Raw genomic sequence first — 14,132 nt, 5'->3', positions numbered from 1 at the left:
CTAGATCTGAGTATTCAGGGAAAAGTGTTGAGAAATAATTCTTCGTTTCCTTGTTCTATAGACTTTTGCTTAAGAGTCACACAATGAGTAAACTAAATAAGGATTTGTTTCCTACCCATCAATGTGTTGAAGTATAGACTTTTGCTAACTAGTGAAAGGGCTTTCTCCTTGTGAACTCTACCAAAATGTTGTCACCCAAACTTGCCCATTGTTATTACTATTGAATTATTAGTAAAAATATTTTGTGTTTCTTCATGGTTTACTTATTCAGTGAAGCTTAACAGTTCATCTTGATTCTCCTTCTATAGACTTTTGCTAGTTCTGAGTATTCAGGGAAAAGTGTTGAGATATAATTCTTTGTTTCCTTGTTCTATAGAATTTTCCTTAAGAGTCACATGATGAGTAAACTAAATAAGGATTTGTTTCCTACCCATCAATGTGTTGGAGCACAGACTTTTGATAACTAGTGAAAGGACTTTCTCCTTGTGAACACTACCAAAATGTTGTCACCCAAGGTACTAAGCTTAAGTGTAACTTAGGTCTCAGGAGTCAGGAGAGTTGCCACTATCACCTTGGAAACTATTTTTTTCTCTTTAGGATGGTGGGATAATCTAACACAATGAAGGCTTCCATAACAGTAATTAGGTTCTCTAAGGCAGGAAGTCCAAGTCTTGGTTACATAAAGTCAGTACCTACTTGAATCAACTTTGAATGGTACGAGATTAGAGATTGGGTTGATTATGTAAGATTAATTCCAGATTTGATTTAAGAAAGTTTGGGGGTATGTGAAGTGATTCTTGGGTGTATTAACTCCCACAATTTGTAGATCTGAAAAGTAATCAAAGCTGCTATAAAACTTGTCTTAAGAATGAATTAAATTGAACCACAAGATGAATAGATTACAGAAGCATGTTTCAGCTCCTACACAGATATAAAACTGTGGATTTCTAAGGCTAAAACAAGAGTAAATCTAAAAAATAAATGCCACTTCTAATCTAAATTTTACATTCGGAGAACAGCTACAAGAGATGATCATTTTACCCTCAATTTAATGCGGAAGTTTTGGGGCAGCAAGCTTGATATTTAAAGAAAATGATTTCTAGCCTAAAACAATGAAAATCTACAAAGACATCTAGGGATTTTAATTTGATGTCTTGTGTGTAAGGTACAGAACTTTCAGATTACTTAAACAAAAGGAAAAAGGATGAATTTTGATTTTAATTTTGACTAAAAGAATAATAGACTAGTCCCTAGCTATTAATTTAGGCATATGGGGTCCGGGTCAACTAAGGCTCCTCTTGAAATGTTATAGGTAGACTAAAAGGATAGATAGGGATGAAGAGCTCGCACCTATCAAATCTTTTTAGTAGCCTACATAACTTCAAGATTGTCAAAGGAAATTCCTAGAGGAGAAGATTTGACAAATCTTGAAAGGCATTCTATCAAGCAACATACTAAGAGGGTTGTATGGGCTTATAACCAAATCCTTGAGAAATATTACTACACTTAATATATTCCAAAATAAACTCCACAAAATATTTAGAAAGCACTTATCCTAATATCGACACACAAGACCATTCATTCAGCATTCATCCATCACATAAGCATTTCTCCAAGAGAGTGCTTTAATCAACCATCCATATCATAAACCAACAAGTAGACAAGAGTTTTCTCCACAAGCTTCTAGCAAAGTTTACATTGAGAGATGTTTCTCTTATATGGAGTAGAGAGCTAACAACCATCTCAATAGAAATGAGGAATCCTAGATCTAGCCTAGAAATTCATATATTTTTGTCATTTCTCATCATTATTTGCAGCAGCTATGCTAAATTGTGGCTTTCTATGCCATGTAAAACTTTACCACAATGCAGCAGATGCTTACTGTCATCTAAAGTGTGATCCCAGAATTTTAATAGATGTGGTTCAGAGATTTTTTTCGAATTGTTCTCTTTCAATACTGACCAGTTTTGCCACAGAAAACCTCATTTTTTGCCCGTTGTGTATTGCTTTATTGAGAGACTAAGAATGAGCTGTGTGATTTTTTTCTTTGTACACTACATCTCAGAGAGGAATGTTGACTTTTGGACAGTAATCTTGCTGCTCAACGGCTTTTATTAAGTGTAAATTGATATTTGAGGTTGCAAAGATTTCCAAGAATTTTATAGGTTGCCTTAAAGTAGAGTTGTTCTTTTATAGATCTATTTAGTACATTCTTCTGTATAACGTTACTTTCTGAAATAGGGCTTTTTGGCCCAGGGTTCTGTTCATACAGGTCCTTCTTTAACACCAGCTGAGGTGTTGATTGCAATTCATGGGATAGATCCAGAAAGGGATGGAATACAATTGAAAAAGGTATGTGTATTGACTGGATCACAGTAAGCTTTTGAATGGGTATCATGTATAGCAAGATTACATTTGTGTCCTTACAGGTTACAGATGCATGTTCTACATGCTTTGAGCAGCGTAACGTGTTCACCAAGGAGGTTTTAGCCAAAGTGTTGAATCAACTTGTATGTAATACCAATTGGTTTTTTCTTTTTGTCAATTCGTTATTTTATTGCACGTGGGGGAATAAAATTATGGCAAGTATTTGCTGTTTGGGCAGGTTGAACAGACACCACTTCCCTTGTTGTTCATGCGGACAGTTATTCAAGCAATTGGTGCATTTCCTGCTCTGGTGAGTGATCTGCCCATATTCCTCTTCTAATAATGGCACAACTGAATTGTACAATGCAAGCAAAGTTAGATAACACTGTAAAATTATTATTTGTGATATCATAGAAATAGGTAGTCATGCTTGGGGTTAGTTTTGACAGCAATATTTCTTAGTCCTGTTTGTAATAAATGATGCTCAAAGTGGAGGGTGAGTGATTTTACAATAACATTTTCAATTTGATAGACCATCGTGGATACTTTGAGAATATCTTTTGTTGGAATGCAGGTGGATTTTGTAATGGAGATACTTTCTCGATTAGTAAATAAGCAGGTGAGCTGCAGTTCTGAAATAATGTACATGGATGGTTTGTCACCTGTTTTAGAAAAAATTATGAACATGGCTAAGGATTTCTTTGCATGGGAATATTCTGTTTGATCAGTGAAATTGGTGCTATCTAAATTTCCAGTGTCATGTGTGATGGCATTACAACATTGCTTGATCAGTTATGAATAGTTTTTATGTTTAAGCATTATTTTTTTAATTGATGATTATTTAAGTTCTTTGTTTGATACATATAACAATTTAGATTAAACTTTCTATTTTTAATCCCATTTCTCATGCATTAAAATTAATACACAGAGCATTTCATTAGTTTACCTTAAATTACATGGTTTGGAACCCTGGCAATTTACATTACATAAATTAATAAGATATTTGTTAAATGGCTGTGGCAAGTTATTCTCATTTAATATCTCATTATAAAATACTAACTGATCAAATCTGCCTTCTTGACATAAACCCAAAGTCATTGGGAGGATCTTATCGTTGTTTTTTGGCCTTTATGCCAAACACTTAAGGAATTGCTATTTCTCAGACTCATCAACACTGGCCTTAGCAACTCTGAATGATTTTCGTGCTGGTGATCATTTGCTGGAGGTTGGAACAGATTTTCTATTGAAAACACAATTTTATTCATTTGGTAGTAGTATATTTAGTGCTCTAAAATTTGGGTGTTGTGGGCACAGTGGCACACTATAAGCATCTATCTTAAAGGAGATATAGTTACGTCATAAAACTCCAAAGAACTAAGAAATAAGGATATGTTGTCAAGGCTTGGTTTAAGTAGGAAGGTACACATTTTATCTAAAAATTTGACTCTGTAAAGTTTTACTGGTCATTCTACAGATGCTAATACTGGGTTGGGATGTGTTCAATGGCCATTGCACATACAGTTTATGCCATGAAGGTCATGTATGCAGAATGGGTCCCTAGTAGGTTGATATAGATGGAAGGATTAAGGTTATCAGGATTATTTGACATTTTTAGAAGAATTCTATCATTCGATTGGTGCATAGACCATTAGTTACAACACTTGTATATTCCATGTTGCATTGTATTTGTATTAATTTTTTCATACCAATGTCTTTTACTTTTTCTAGTGTAGGGTGGTTTAGTGTTTTAAAAGAAAATATTATGAAGTGAGAAGCAATATAAAATGTCTACATAACCAGGAATGGTGGTCACAATGTCCACAATCTGTAGTGTTTTTATCATATGTGTGCTATCTACCTGCCAGCTATGCTACCTCATTGCCCAAGTAACCAGCTGCAGCAACTGTCAGCTTTGTAGGAGAAAGCACAAAGTATTAGGCTTATTGTGATTATATGGTTTCTCTGCACAAGAGGTACATGGTAACACTTTCCTGGTGAGATTAAGGTGGATCAAAGCTACACCCTGAACACTGCTCTCCTTTCAATTTCAGGAACACTTTCACATTTGCCAACTATTACTGAGGACAGGGATTTTGTTTTATCTAGAATCTTATGATTTAAAACAACTAATTCACTCTACAAATATATAATTATTATGGTCATGTTGAATTCTGCTGACTAGAAGTTAAATGATAGCCCCAAGTCCTCGATGAAAAGCTTCTAACAAAAAATCTTGATAGCAAAGAAGGTTTAAAAGTTGTCTTCAGCGTCTAGTTTTACTGTAGTGTAAATCACCAACAGGCCTTCCATAAAGTTTTGAATACAGCTTCACAAATTCTTTGGCTGGTATCTGCTACTGGTCTTCAAATATCTTCATTTGATCTTGAGATTTATTAAACACATGGAGTCACCTCAAAACTCTTGCTTGGCAAGCATGACTAGGACACTGCCATGAATGTAATATGTAAACTAGGCCACATGTTTTTGTCCAACAGTTGTCCTCCTGACTAATGGACATGAATGCTTGACGACTTCATGTGTAATTATAAATACTGAATATAGGATTGCGAACATATCTTTCGTGAACTCACAAACTTGGTGGGATCCCTGCCTTAACACTGGTGGATCTACGATTCCATCGGGCCTCTTTTTTTTGCGTGTTTTTTTCCATTTTTTTGGGCATGATGGGATGGGTGTGTGATCTGGGTTTTTGAGTGCCATTCCAAACTAGCTGGCCAAACCAACCAAGTGTGGAATGGAACTGGCCAACTGGTGTGGTTCCACAACTGTTTTGAGTCTTTGACACTTCTCTGATGCGAACCAATGCAGTCTGACCAGTTTCAGTAACTTTGAATTAACCTAAATCTAATCATGTTAAGCTACAACAAATCACCAGATCCCTCCTTAATTCCTCCTGTTGAAGGGATGCTGACATCTCCTCCCATGAAGGTAGTCTTTCCCTGCCCAATATACTTTGGACGAAGACTTGCCATTCATCCGAGACTCCATTCCGGGCTGTCCTTACCATCGCGGTAGACTGAGGAGTAGACCCCACTTCAGCAAGCTGGTCTGTGGTGTCCTGAAGACGTTGAAGATATGTGTTAACCCCTTCTACGTTCTGCATCAATGTCCGCTGCAACTTTTGTTCTAAGTACATCTTCCGTTGTTCGGAAGAGCCTTCATAGAGTGAAGACAAAGCTTCCCACATCTCTCGGGCTGTATCTTTTCCTTGCAAGCGTGAGACCACATGATCTTGAACTCCATCAAGTATGAAATTCTTCGCCTTCCCTTGCTTGGGCTTGTACTTCTTCTTCTGATCATTGTCTGTGGGAACAACCACAACACTCTTGACGTAAGCTTCAAGATTGTACTCCTCCAGAACAACTAAGATTCTGGTCTTCCATATGACATAGTTGGAAGCTCCTTCCAACTTGTCTTGATCTCTGAGCCCATGCCATGTCATCTCACCCAAATTGTCGAATTGACTCCTCTAGTCACTGCTCAGCATTGGTCTGCTGCCTGACAATTGAAAAATTCAAACTTTTGGCGAGAAAAGTCTTCTGAGGAGAAAATTCCCATTCTATGTGTCTTTGCTCTTTTCTGACAGATTTCTGCCCTGACATAAACTACGCCCTTCAAGCACTGCGCTGAGCCTCTGCATGACTCCCTGTGCTTATGCAAACTCACGAACTGGAAATCGTACCTTTGTCGACTTTCTCAAAGAGAGATTTCCTCAGAATCTTTGCTTCCCAGCAAGGACTGCGCAATTGCTTCAAGGGGATTCGAATTGTTGCCAAATGCAGCTATTGGCCTCTCTGCTCAGCGTTAGATCTGCTCTTTCTGTTTCAAAATCAATGCTTTGATACCATGTGAAAATTCCTACCCTCAAGGAACCCCTACTGCAGCAAAAATGAATTTACTTCTCCTACTTGATTTTAATATACACGATCAAGTTATTTTCTGAACACTGAAGTAATTACTTCTGCAACCTACACTACTTTAAATTTGATTACATGAAACAAAAAACTGAGCAAAGAACAATATACATAGGACAATTATTTTTGGGCAAAATAGTCCCCGGGAAAACCCAATGTGGGAAAACTGGTGCAACAACTCTGAGGGTTTTCTATTATTAAGTAGTGATTCTAAATACAATGCTGGATGCCCTCCTGACAATCCAGTGACATAGAGAATATAATGGCGGAAAACTGAGTGAGTTTTACCTCACTTCACCTGGCAGATTCCATTTGATTTGGCAGCGGAATTGGCTAACCTCGGCTATCTTTGAGCTGGCCCTGCGTCAGCCTTACAGGCTTTGCGTCAGATTCTGCGCTCTCTTTTGCCTCTGGAACTTCTGCGTCAGCCTCTCTTGGTTGTTCTGACAATTTTAAATTTCTGCGTGAGGCAACCTCACTTCTGCGTTGGCCCTTCTAGCTCTGCTTCAGGTCTGCGTGGGCCCAGATTGGCTCAACATCAATCCTTCTAGCTGTTGCGCTGCCTCCACTAGTGTCTTTCCGCGTCTCTGTCTAGTGTTCCCGAACTATCCTTGCCCCCCCTGCTGCAGAATGATTACTCTGTTCGAATTCTTAGCTTCCTAGCCCCATAAATGGAATCCCTGATCAATTCGTTCTCTCCGTGTGTGTTTCTAAATGAACCTCAAGGCTCCTTATACTTTTCTCGTTGAGACTTTAATGACCGAGAAGTCTCTAATCAACGAGTAAGATTAAAACTTGACTTGATCTGCCTTCTAAATCATTTTCACCCATATTTTGATTAATACCCATTAATACTTTAATTTTCCTAAGTTTAGACTTAGGAACCCCATTAAAAATATTAATTATTTTAATAAAATACAATTCGGGTGGAATTTCGCCAAACAGTTCTGGGTTCTTTAGAACTCATGCTACCAAAAACTAACACTCCCTCTTAGCGAGGAATGTGGTCTAGCAACAATGTCCAACTGCATGCTGCTCTGTTTCTGAAGCATCTCCTTTTTGCACAATTGCTACCACCAACACTGTGTTGTTGCTGGTACTGTATTTCTACCCATGACACTGCCACTGCCACTGCTGCATCTATACGACAAGTCCCTTTGCATCTGCTGCTAACACTGCCATTGCTAGCTCTGCACTGCGTCATTTTCCAATTACTATTGCGCAACAATGCAAAAACATCCAAAATTTCTGAACTAACTGTGTTCAACATAATACCATGAATGTTGGAGTTTGACTGCTACTAGTCTCTGACCCTTTTAATCTTCTACGCTGCTGCTGACTTCTGCACTGTGCCATTTACACTGTTGCCAACCTTGCTCTCCGTTGATCAGTCCCTGGTCTCAGGCTACTGCATCTGTCTCTCCAAACAATCCATTGCATCATTTAACACTAAGTCCATGTCGCAACTACTGATTCTCGGGCTCCCATAGCAAGGAATTGACCAAGAAGTGGACTCCTCAAGGATCTTGCCCACATGTAGTCGTCCCGACTACAACTCAATATCGCCCCATTTCCCTCCTCGAGATGCATGGGCACTCATGGCAAACTCATTTTCATCAATTTTCGCTGGAGCAGCCTTAGGATCATGTTTCTCATCCTTATCCTTTTGCTTCAAAGGACATTAATTTGGGATGCAAAGTGGCCCAACTTGCCACATCTGAAACATTTCACCTTCAAATGTCCTCCTTCCGCTTCTGCTTCTGCTGTCCCTTTGATGCTAGAGCTACGTTCTCCTCCTCCTCCTCCTTGGTCTTCGTGCCACTCCCACTGCTACTATTGAGGTTGACCTTATCCAGATCCCTCCTTAATTCCTCTTGTTGAAGGGCTGCCCACATCTCCTCCCATGAAGGTAGTCTTTCCTTGCCTAATATACATTGGACGAAGAGTTGCCATTCATCCGAGACTCCATTCAGGGCCGTCCTTACCATCGCGGTAGACTGAGGAGTAGACCCCACTTCAGCAAGCTGGTCTCTGGTGTCCTGAAGACGTTGAAGATATGTGTTAACCCCTTCTCCCTTCTGCATCAATATCCGCTGCAACTTTTGTTCTAAGTACATCTTCCGTTGTTCAGAAGAGCCTTCATACAGTGAAGACAAAGCTTCCCACATCTCTCTCCACCTCTCTGTCCAGTGTTCTCGAACTATCCTTGCCCCTTTGCTACAGAATGATCACTCAGTTCGAATTCTCAGCTTTCTAGCCCTAGAAATTGAACTCCTGATCAATTTGTTATCTCCGTGTGTGTGTCTAAATGAACCCCAAGCCTCCTTATAATTTTCTCGTTGAGACTTCAATGGCCGAGATTAAGTCTCTAATCAACGACTAAGATTAAAACTTGACTTGATTCGCCTTATAGATCATTCTCACCCGTATGTTGATTAATATCCATTAATACTTTACTTTTCCCAAGTTTAGATTTAGGAACCCCATTAAAAATATTAATTATTTTAATAAAATACAATCTAGGTGGAATTTTACCAAATGGTTTCTGGGTTCTTTAGAACTCATGTGCCATAGCCTCTCCACCAATTTTCATGGCTAGAGCACATCTGATGCTACCGAAAACTAACAAACTATTCTACACAACTAGCAGCTCATTTTCTAGGCATTTCAGTGCTGAGCCAAAGGAAGATCAACTAGTATGCTTGGGGGACTTCATATTCATCACTTGGGCTTAGCTAGCTTGCTTTGGGCAAGCCCAGGTGCATACTTTCCAAGCACCCATTGTAACTTCATGCTTTATCAAGAAAATGGCTCAACAATGTAGTTTTTGGCTCTAGTTGGTGTTTTGATGTTTGAGTAAATTTTATGTGTGTTTATGTCTATGCATGCTTTTTTTATTACTGTAAATTTTCCTTGGGGATGTTACAGTGGTATCAGAGCTCATAGTCTTGGCTTAACTCGTGGGGATTAACAATAGTCTATGACACCAGCAAACCAACAAAATGTAACTTACAAGAGGTAGAGGTACAAAAGTAGAGAAAGACAACTACAAATCACCCGAAATCCAGAGGTTACTGAACTAGATGTCGAAAGGCCAAACATGGGGGATAACATGGGAGACAAGGGGGAGTAAAGAGGAGTTTGCCCAAACTCTTCTGAAGGCTGTGCATGATTTGTCCAAAGATATTGAGGAGATGAGGCAACAAAATTGTATCTACAACAGGGGCAAAGGGATTTAAGGGGAATTCCAAATTAGTGAGGGCTCCAGTACTTCACGTCACCAAGATGGCCCCAACGCACCCCTCATTCCCAACACACCACCCAGGTCCACCATTCCTACATTTTATAACATCCGACATTGGAGGGTGACAAGGGCAAGAGGAGATGCCCATGGGCCTGACTTTAGAGAGGCCATTACCTTAAGGGACTTTTGTCATGTGAAAGGTAATAACAAGGGAAAGGGACAAGGTGGAGGAAGCACTCATGGCACCGACCAATAGCGCACCATGGGGAGATTGTTCCTCCCAACTTTCGATGGGGCGTCCAAGAGTTCAACAAGAGCATGGGTGGAGAAGTTGGAGAGGAAAGGAGAGCCAATTAAAATTGCACTTTGCATTTGGGGGGAGAAGCCCATGACTTGTGGTTCTGTGGGCTAATGACACCGAAATGTCAACCTATGAAGAGTTCACTAGCAGGGTGCTAGAGCGTTTCGAGAGGAGACACCCGGAGGAGCATTTTTGGGAGCTGACAAAGCTCAAACAAACGGGAATCGCTGAGGCCTACATTTCAAAGTTTCTGAGGTTGTCAGTGATGGTGGCTGATCTATCAGAGGTCAGCAGGTCTTCATGTTTGTAGAGGGGCTAAGAGAGCCACTGAAGGGATTGGTGAGGACTAGCGGGCCCACTACCTTGCAGGACGCTGTGGGGAGGGCTCGAGATTTGCAGGATGCCCTACCCAGGGCTAGAGCATCGTTTCCACCTAAACAGGGATTCCAGCAGAGGGAAAGAGATGAGGGTTCCACCACTGAGAGCCAACGAAGGGCGAGGGAAACTGGATGAGGAGACCAGGAGGGACCTCTGGTGGAGGAAGTTGTGTTTCACCTATCAGTGACCATGGAGACCAGGCCATAGATGTACAACAGGCATGGCCTATTACATTGAGGTCTTTTCCAACAGTGACCTGGAGGACGAGGTAGAGCTGGAAGTGGGTGGAGATGACAACGCAACACGTGGAGAGGGGATCACCACCACCAGGGGTGGCTTCTTTGGCACCAGCAGGAGGGGTCCTTGCATCTTTGCGAGGGGTACCCAAGTTTCTGAACTTGAGGATGAGGGGAACGATGCAGGGACCGCGTGATTCAGTTTTGGTGGGTAGTGGGGCTACCCACAACTTCATTGATGCACAAATGGTTCAGAGGAGGGGCATCACAACAAAGGAGTTTGAGGGATTTTCAGTTCCTGTGCCGGAGAGAACCATGTAGTGCACTTGCTATGTTCTCGCCTTGAGAATCACCATGGGGAACTATTCAGTGACATACCACTTTTTTGTGGTAGATGTATTGGACACCAAGCATGGCCCATTACATTGAGGTCTTTTCCAACAGTGACCTGGAGGACGAGGTAGAGCTGGAAGTGGGTGGAGATGACAACGCAACACGTGGAGAGGGGATCACCACCACCAGGGGTGGCTTCTTTGGCACCAGCAGGAGGGGTCCTTGCATCTTTGCGAGGGGTACCCAAGTTTCTGAACTTGAGGATGAGGGGAACGATGCAGGGACCGCGTGATTCAGTTTTGGTGGGTAGTGGGGCTACCCACAACTTCATTGATGCACAAATGGTTCAGAGGAGGGGCATCACAACAAAGGAGTTTGAGGGATTTTCGGTTCCTGTGCCGGAGAGAACCATGTAGTGCACTTGCTATGTTCTCGCCTTGAGAATCACCATGGGGAACTATTCAGTGACATACCACTTTTTTGTGGTAGATGTATTGGACACCAATGTGGTGATGGGTGTCCAATGGCTCTATTCACTTGGTCGAGTCACTATAGATTGGAGGAAGCTGGAGATGGAGCTCACAGGGCTGGATGGAAAATTGCTTTCGCTGAGGGGTATGTATTCTTACCATCCACAGACTGTTTCAGCCCACATGATGGAGGTTGATCTAAGGCATGGTGATGTTGAGTGGGTCATGGAGTTGAGGATTTCTAAGGCTAGGGGTCAGCCCAAGCCACCACACCCGTCATACATGCTATTTTGGATAGGTACCCGATGGTGTTTGGAGACATGCCACCCGTGAAACCTCCTTATTGGGGTTTTGAGCATACTATTGAGTTAGAGCCGGGGGTACAGGCAATGATCACTACACCTTATAGGCATCCCAAGGCATACAGGGATGAGATTGATAGGGTCATCTATGAATTGTTGGCACTTGGGCACATCAGGCCTAGCTCTAGCCCCCTTTTGCTTCATCAATTCTCTTGGTGAAGAAGGATGGGTCCTTACACATGTGCATAGATTACTGGATCCTCAACAAGAAGACCATGAAGAACTGTTACCCCATCCCGTATATAGATGAGTTGAGGGATGAGCTGAGGGGGGTCAAGTTCTTCTCTAAGATTGACTTGCGTTCGGGGTACCACCAAATCAGGGTGAGGGACTAGGATGTCCCTAAGACAGCTCTCAGGTGCCACTATGGGCACTTCGAGTTCTTGGTTATGCCCTTCGGGTTGATCAATGCACCAACCACCTTCTAGTCTTGAATGAACTACATATTTCGTGGGCAATTGTGGAACTTCGTGTTGGTGTTCTTCGATGACACACTGATCTACAACCAGATCTAGGAGGAACACTTGTAACATGTAGAGACAATATTGCGTATTCTGGAGGAGCAACAGTTCTATGCTAAGTTGTCCAAGTGTGAGTTCGGTTTGAGGAAGATGCTCTATCTAGGGCACATTATTGGAGAGGATGGCATGAGAATTCATGTGGAGAAGATTAGGGCCACATCCGGGATTGGGTAGAGCCCCGAAATGTGATGGAGTTGAGGGGTTTTGTGGGCATTTACATTTACTATCGTAAGTTCATGAAGGGATTCCCACAGTTAGCATCTCCTCTCACTGATTTGACTAAGAAGGGGGCATTTGACTGGACAGATGGGGGCGCAGGAGGCTCTTGAGCGCCTCAAATAGGTCATGAGCAGCTACCCAGTGTTGACACTCCTTGATTTCGCACAATCTTTTGTGCTTGAGTGATGCATCATGGAGGGTGTAGGAGCAGTTTTGATGTAGGGGGGACACCCGATAGCTTTCAAGAGCTGGAAGCTACTGCCCCATGAGAGATTGTACTCCATTTACGATAAGGAGATGTTAGCCATCATGCATGCGCTAGCCAAGTTCAGACAATGTTTGGTGGGAAACAGGTTTCGGGTCAAGACAAACCACAACAGTCTCATATTCTTCTTGGAGCAGAAGCGGTTGTAGGAGAGACATCAAAAGTGGGTGAGCAAGCTTTAGGCATACAACTTTGACATTGAGTATGTCAAAGGGAAGCATAATGTGGTCGCTGATGCGCTATCTAGGAGGCCAACTACACTTTCATTGAATGAGCATTGCACTGGATTGGCAGGCACAGTTGCTAGTAGAGTATTCCAAGGTCCGTTTTGCATGTGAGGTGCATGACAATGCAGTGGTGGATGACCGATATTGGGTGATGAACACCGTGATTTACTTTTGGAACTAGATTTATTTGGTACCCAACTCCCAGTTGAGGGAGAATATCCTGCAGGCAGCCCATGACTCACCATTATCAGGGCATCAGGGGCTTCCCAAGACTTACATGACCATCCGGGAGCACTTTACATGGAGGGGCCTCAAGGATGATGTTTTGAGGCATGTTTAGGAGTGTGACACATGCCAAAGGAACAAGGGTGAGAAAACACACCTTGCTAGGCTACTACTGCCTCTTGCTATTCCTGAGGGGAAGTGGGAGAGCATGTCGATGGATTTTATCACTAGGTTGCACATAGAGCAGGTCAAGGACTTCATATATGTGGTGGTGGACCGATTAACGAAGTTTGCACACTTTTTTGCCATCTCAGCCTGGTCCTCGACCTCATAAGTGGCCGAATTATTTTTAAGAGATGTATTTCAGCTTCATTGTCTTTTGAAGACCATAGTTAGTGGTCGGGACAACAAGTTCATGGGAGGATTTTGGCAGGAGTTGTTTTAGTGGGCATAAAGCTCACTCCAAGCACCAGTTATGACCCTGAGACGGATGGGAAGACGAGGATTGTCAACAAATGGTTGGAAGGTTACCTTCATAACTATGTTACGGGACATCAACGTGCATGGATATGTTGGTTGCACTTGGGCGAGTATTGCTATAACACCATGTACCACATGTCCATAGTTATGTCCCCATGCAGAGCCTATCTGGTTACAATGCATTATCTTTTGCTAATGTGATTTTTGGAGATAGCAAGGCCCCTAGGGCTAAGGATTGGATACAAGAGAGCCAATATATCTTGAGGGCTCTCAAAGATAACTTGCAGATTGGGCAGAACCGATAGAAGATCTATGCAAATAGGGGATGAGTAGAGAGGCAATTTGAGGTTGGGGACTTAGTCTTCTTGAGGATCCAATTGTACAAGTAGTCATCACTCAAGCAGAAGGGGGCTGAGAAGCTCAAGCCTCGCTTCTTTGGATTGTACAGAGTCACTGGGAGAGTCAGGGAGGTAGCATATGAGCTATAGCTACCCCCGAGGAGTCGAGTACATAACATTTTTCATGTGTCTTATAGAGCTATCACCTATGGATGATGAGGGGCACTTAGT

At 42.0% G+C, this 14,132-nt stretch overlaps 1 protein-coding gene across 5 annotated transcripts in view; it reads left to right on the top strand.

The window, feature by feature from the left end:
- The window catches only part of LOC149167636 (uncharacterized), a 246,829-nt gene that overhangs the window by 220,552 nt on the left and 12,145 nt on the right, over nt 1-14,132 (top strand). For 3 of the 5 annotated variants that reach the window (XM_089433059.1, XM_089433060.1, XM_089433062.1), the window contains exons 21-24: nt 2,242-2,352; nt 2,430-2,510; nt 2,606-2,677; nt 2,942-2,986. In XM_089433059.1, coding sequence (XP_089289185.1) covers nt 2,242-2,352; nt 2,430-2,510; nt 2,606-2,677; nt 2,942-2,986 — 309 coding nt within the window. The remainder of the gene's footprint in view (nt 1-2,241; nt 2,353-2,429; nt 2,511-2,605; nt 2,678-2,941; nt 2,987-14,132) is intronic. The other 2 variants (XM_089433063.1, XM_089433061.1) reach the window with 1 other exon arrangement.

The sequence above is a fragment of the Pinus tabuliformis genome, chromosome 5_1 (genome assembly GCF_031772625.1).
Source record: "Pinus tabuliformis cultivar Carrire ecotype Pingquan chromosome 5_1, CPIR1, whole genome shotgun sequence".
NCBI lineage: Eukaryota > Viridiplantae > Streptophyta > Pinopsida > Pinales > Pinaceae > Pinus > Pinus tabuliformis.
This window is presented reverse-complemented; position numbering and strand designations above follow the sequence as displayed.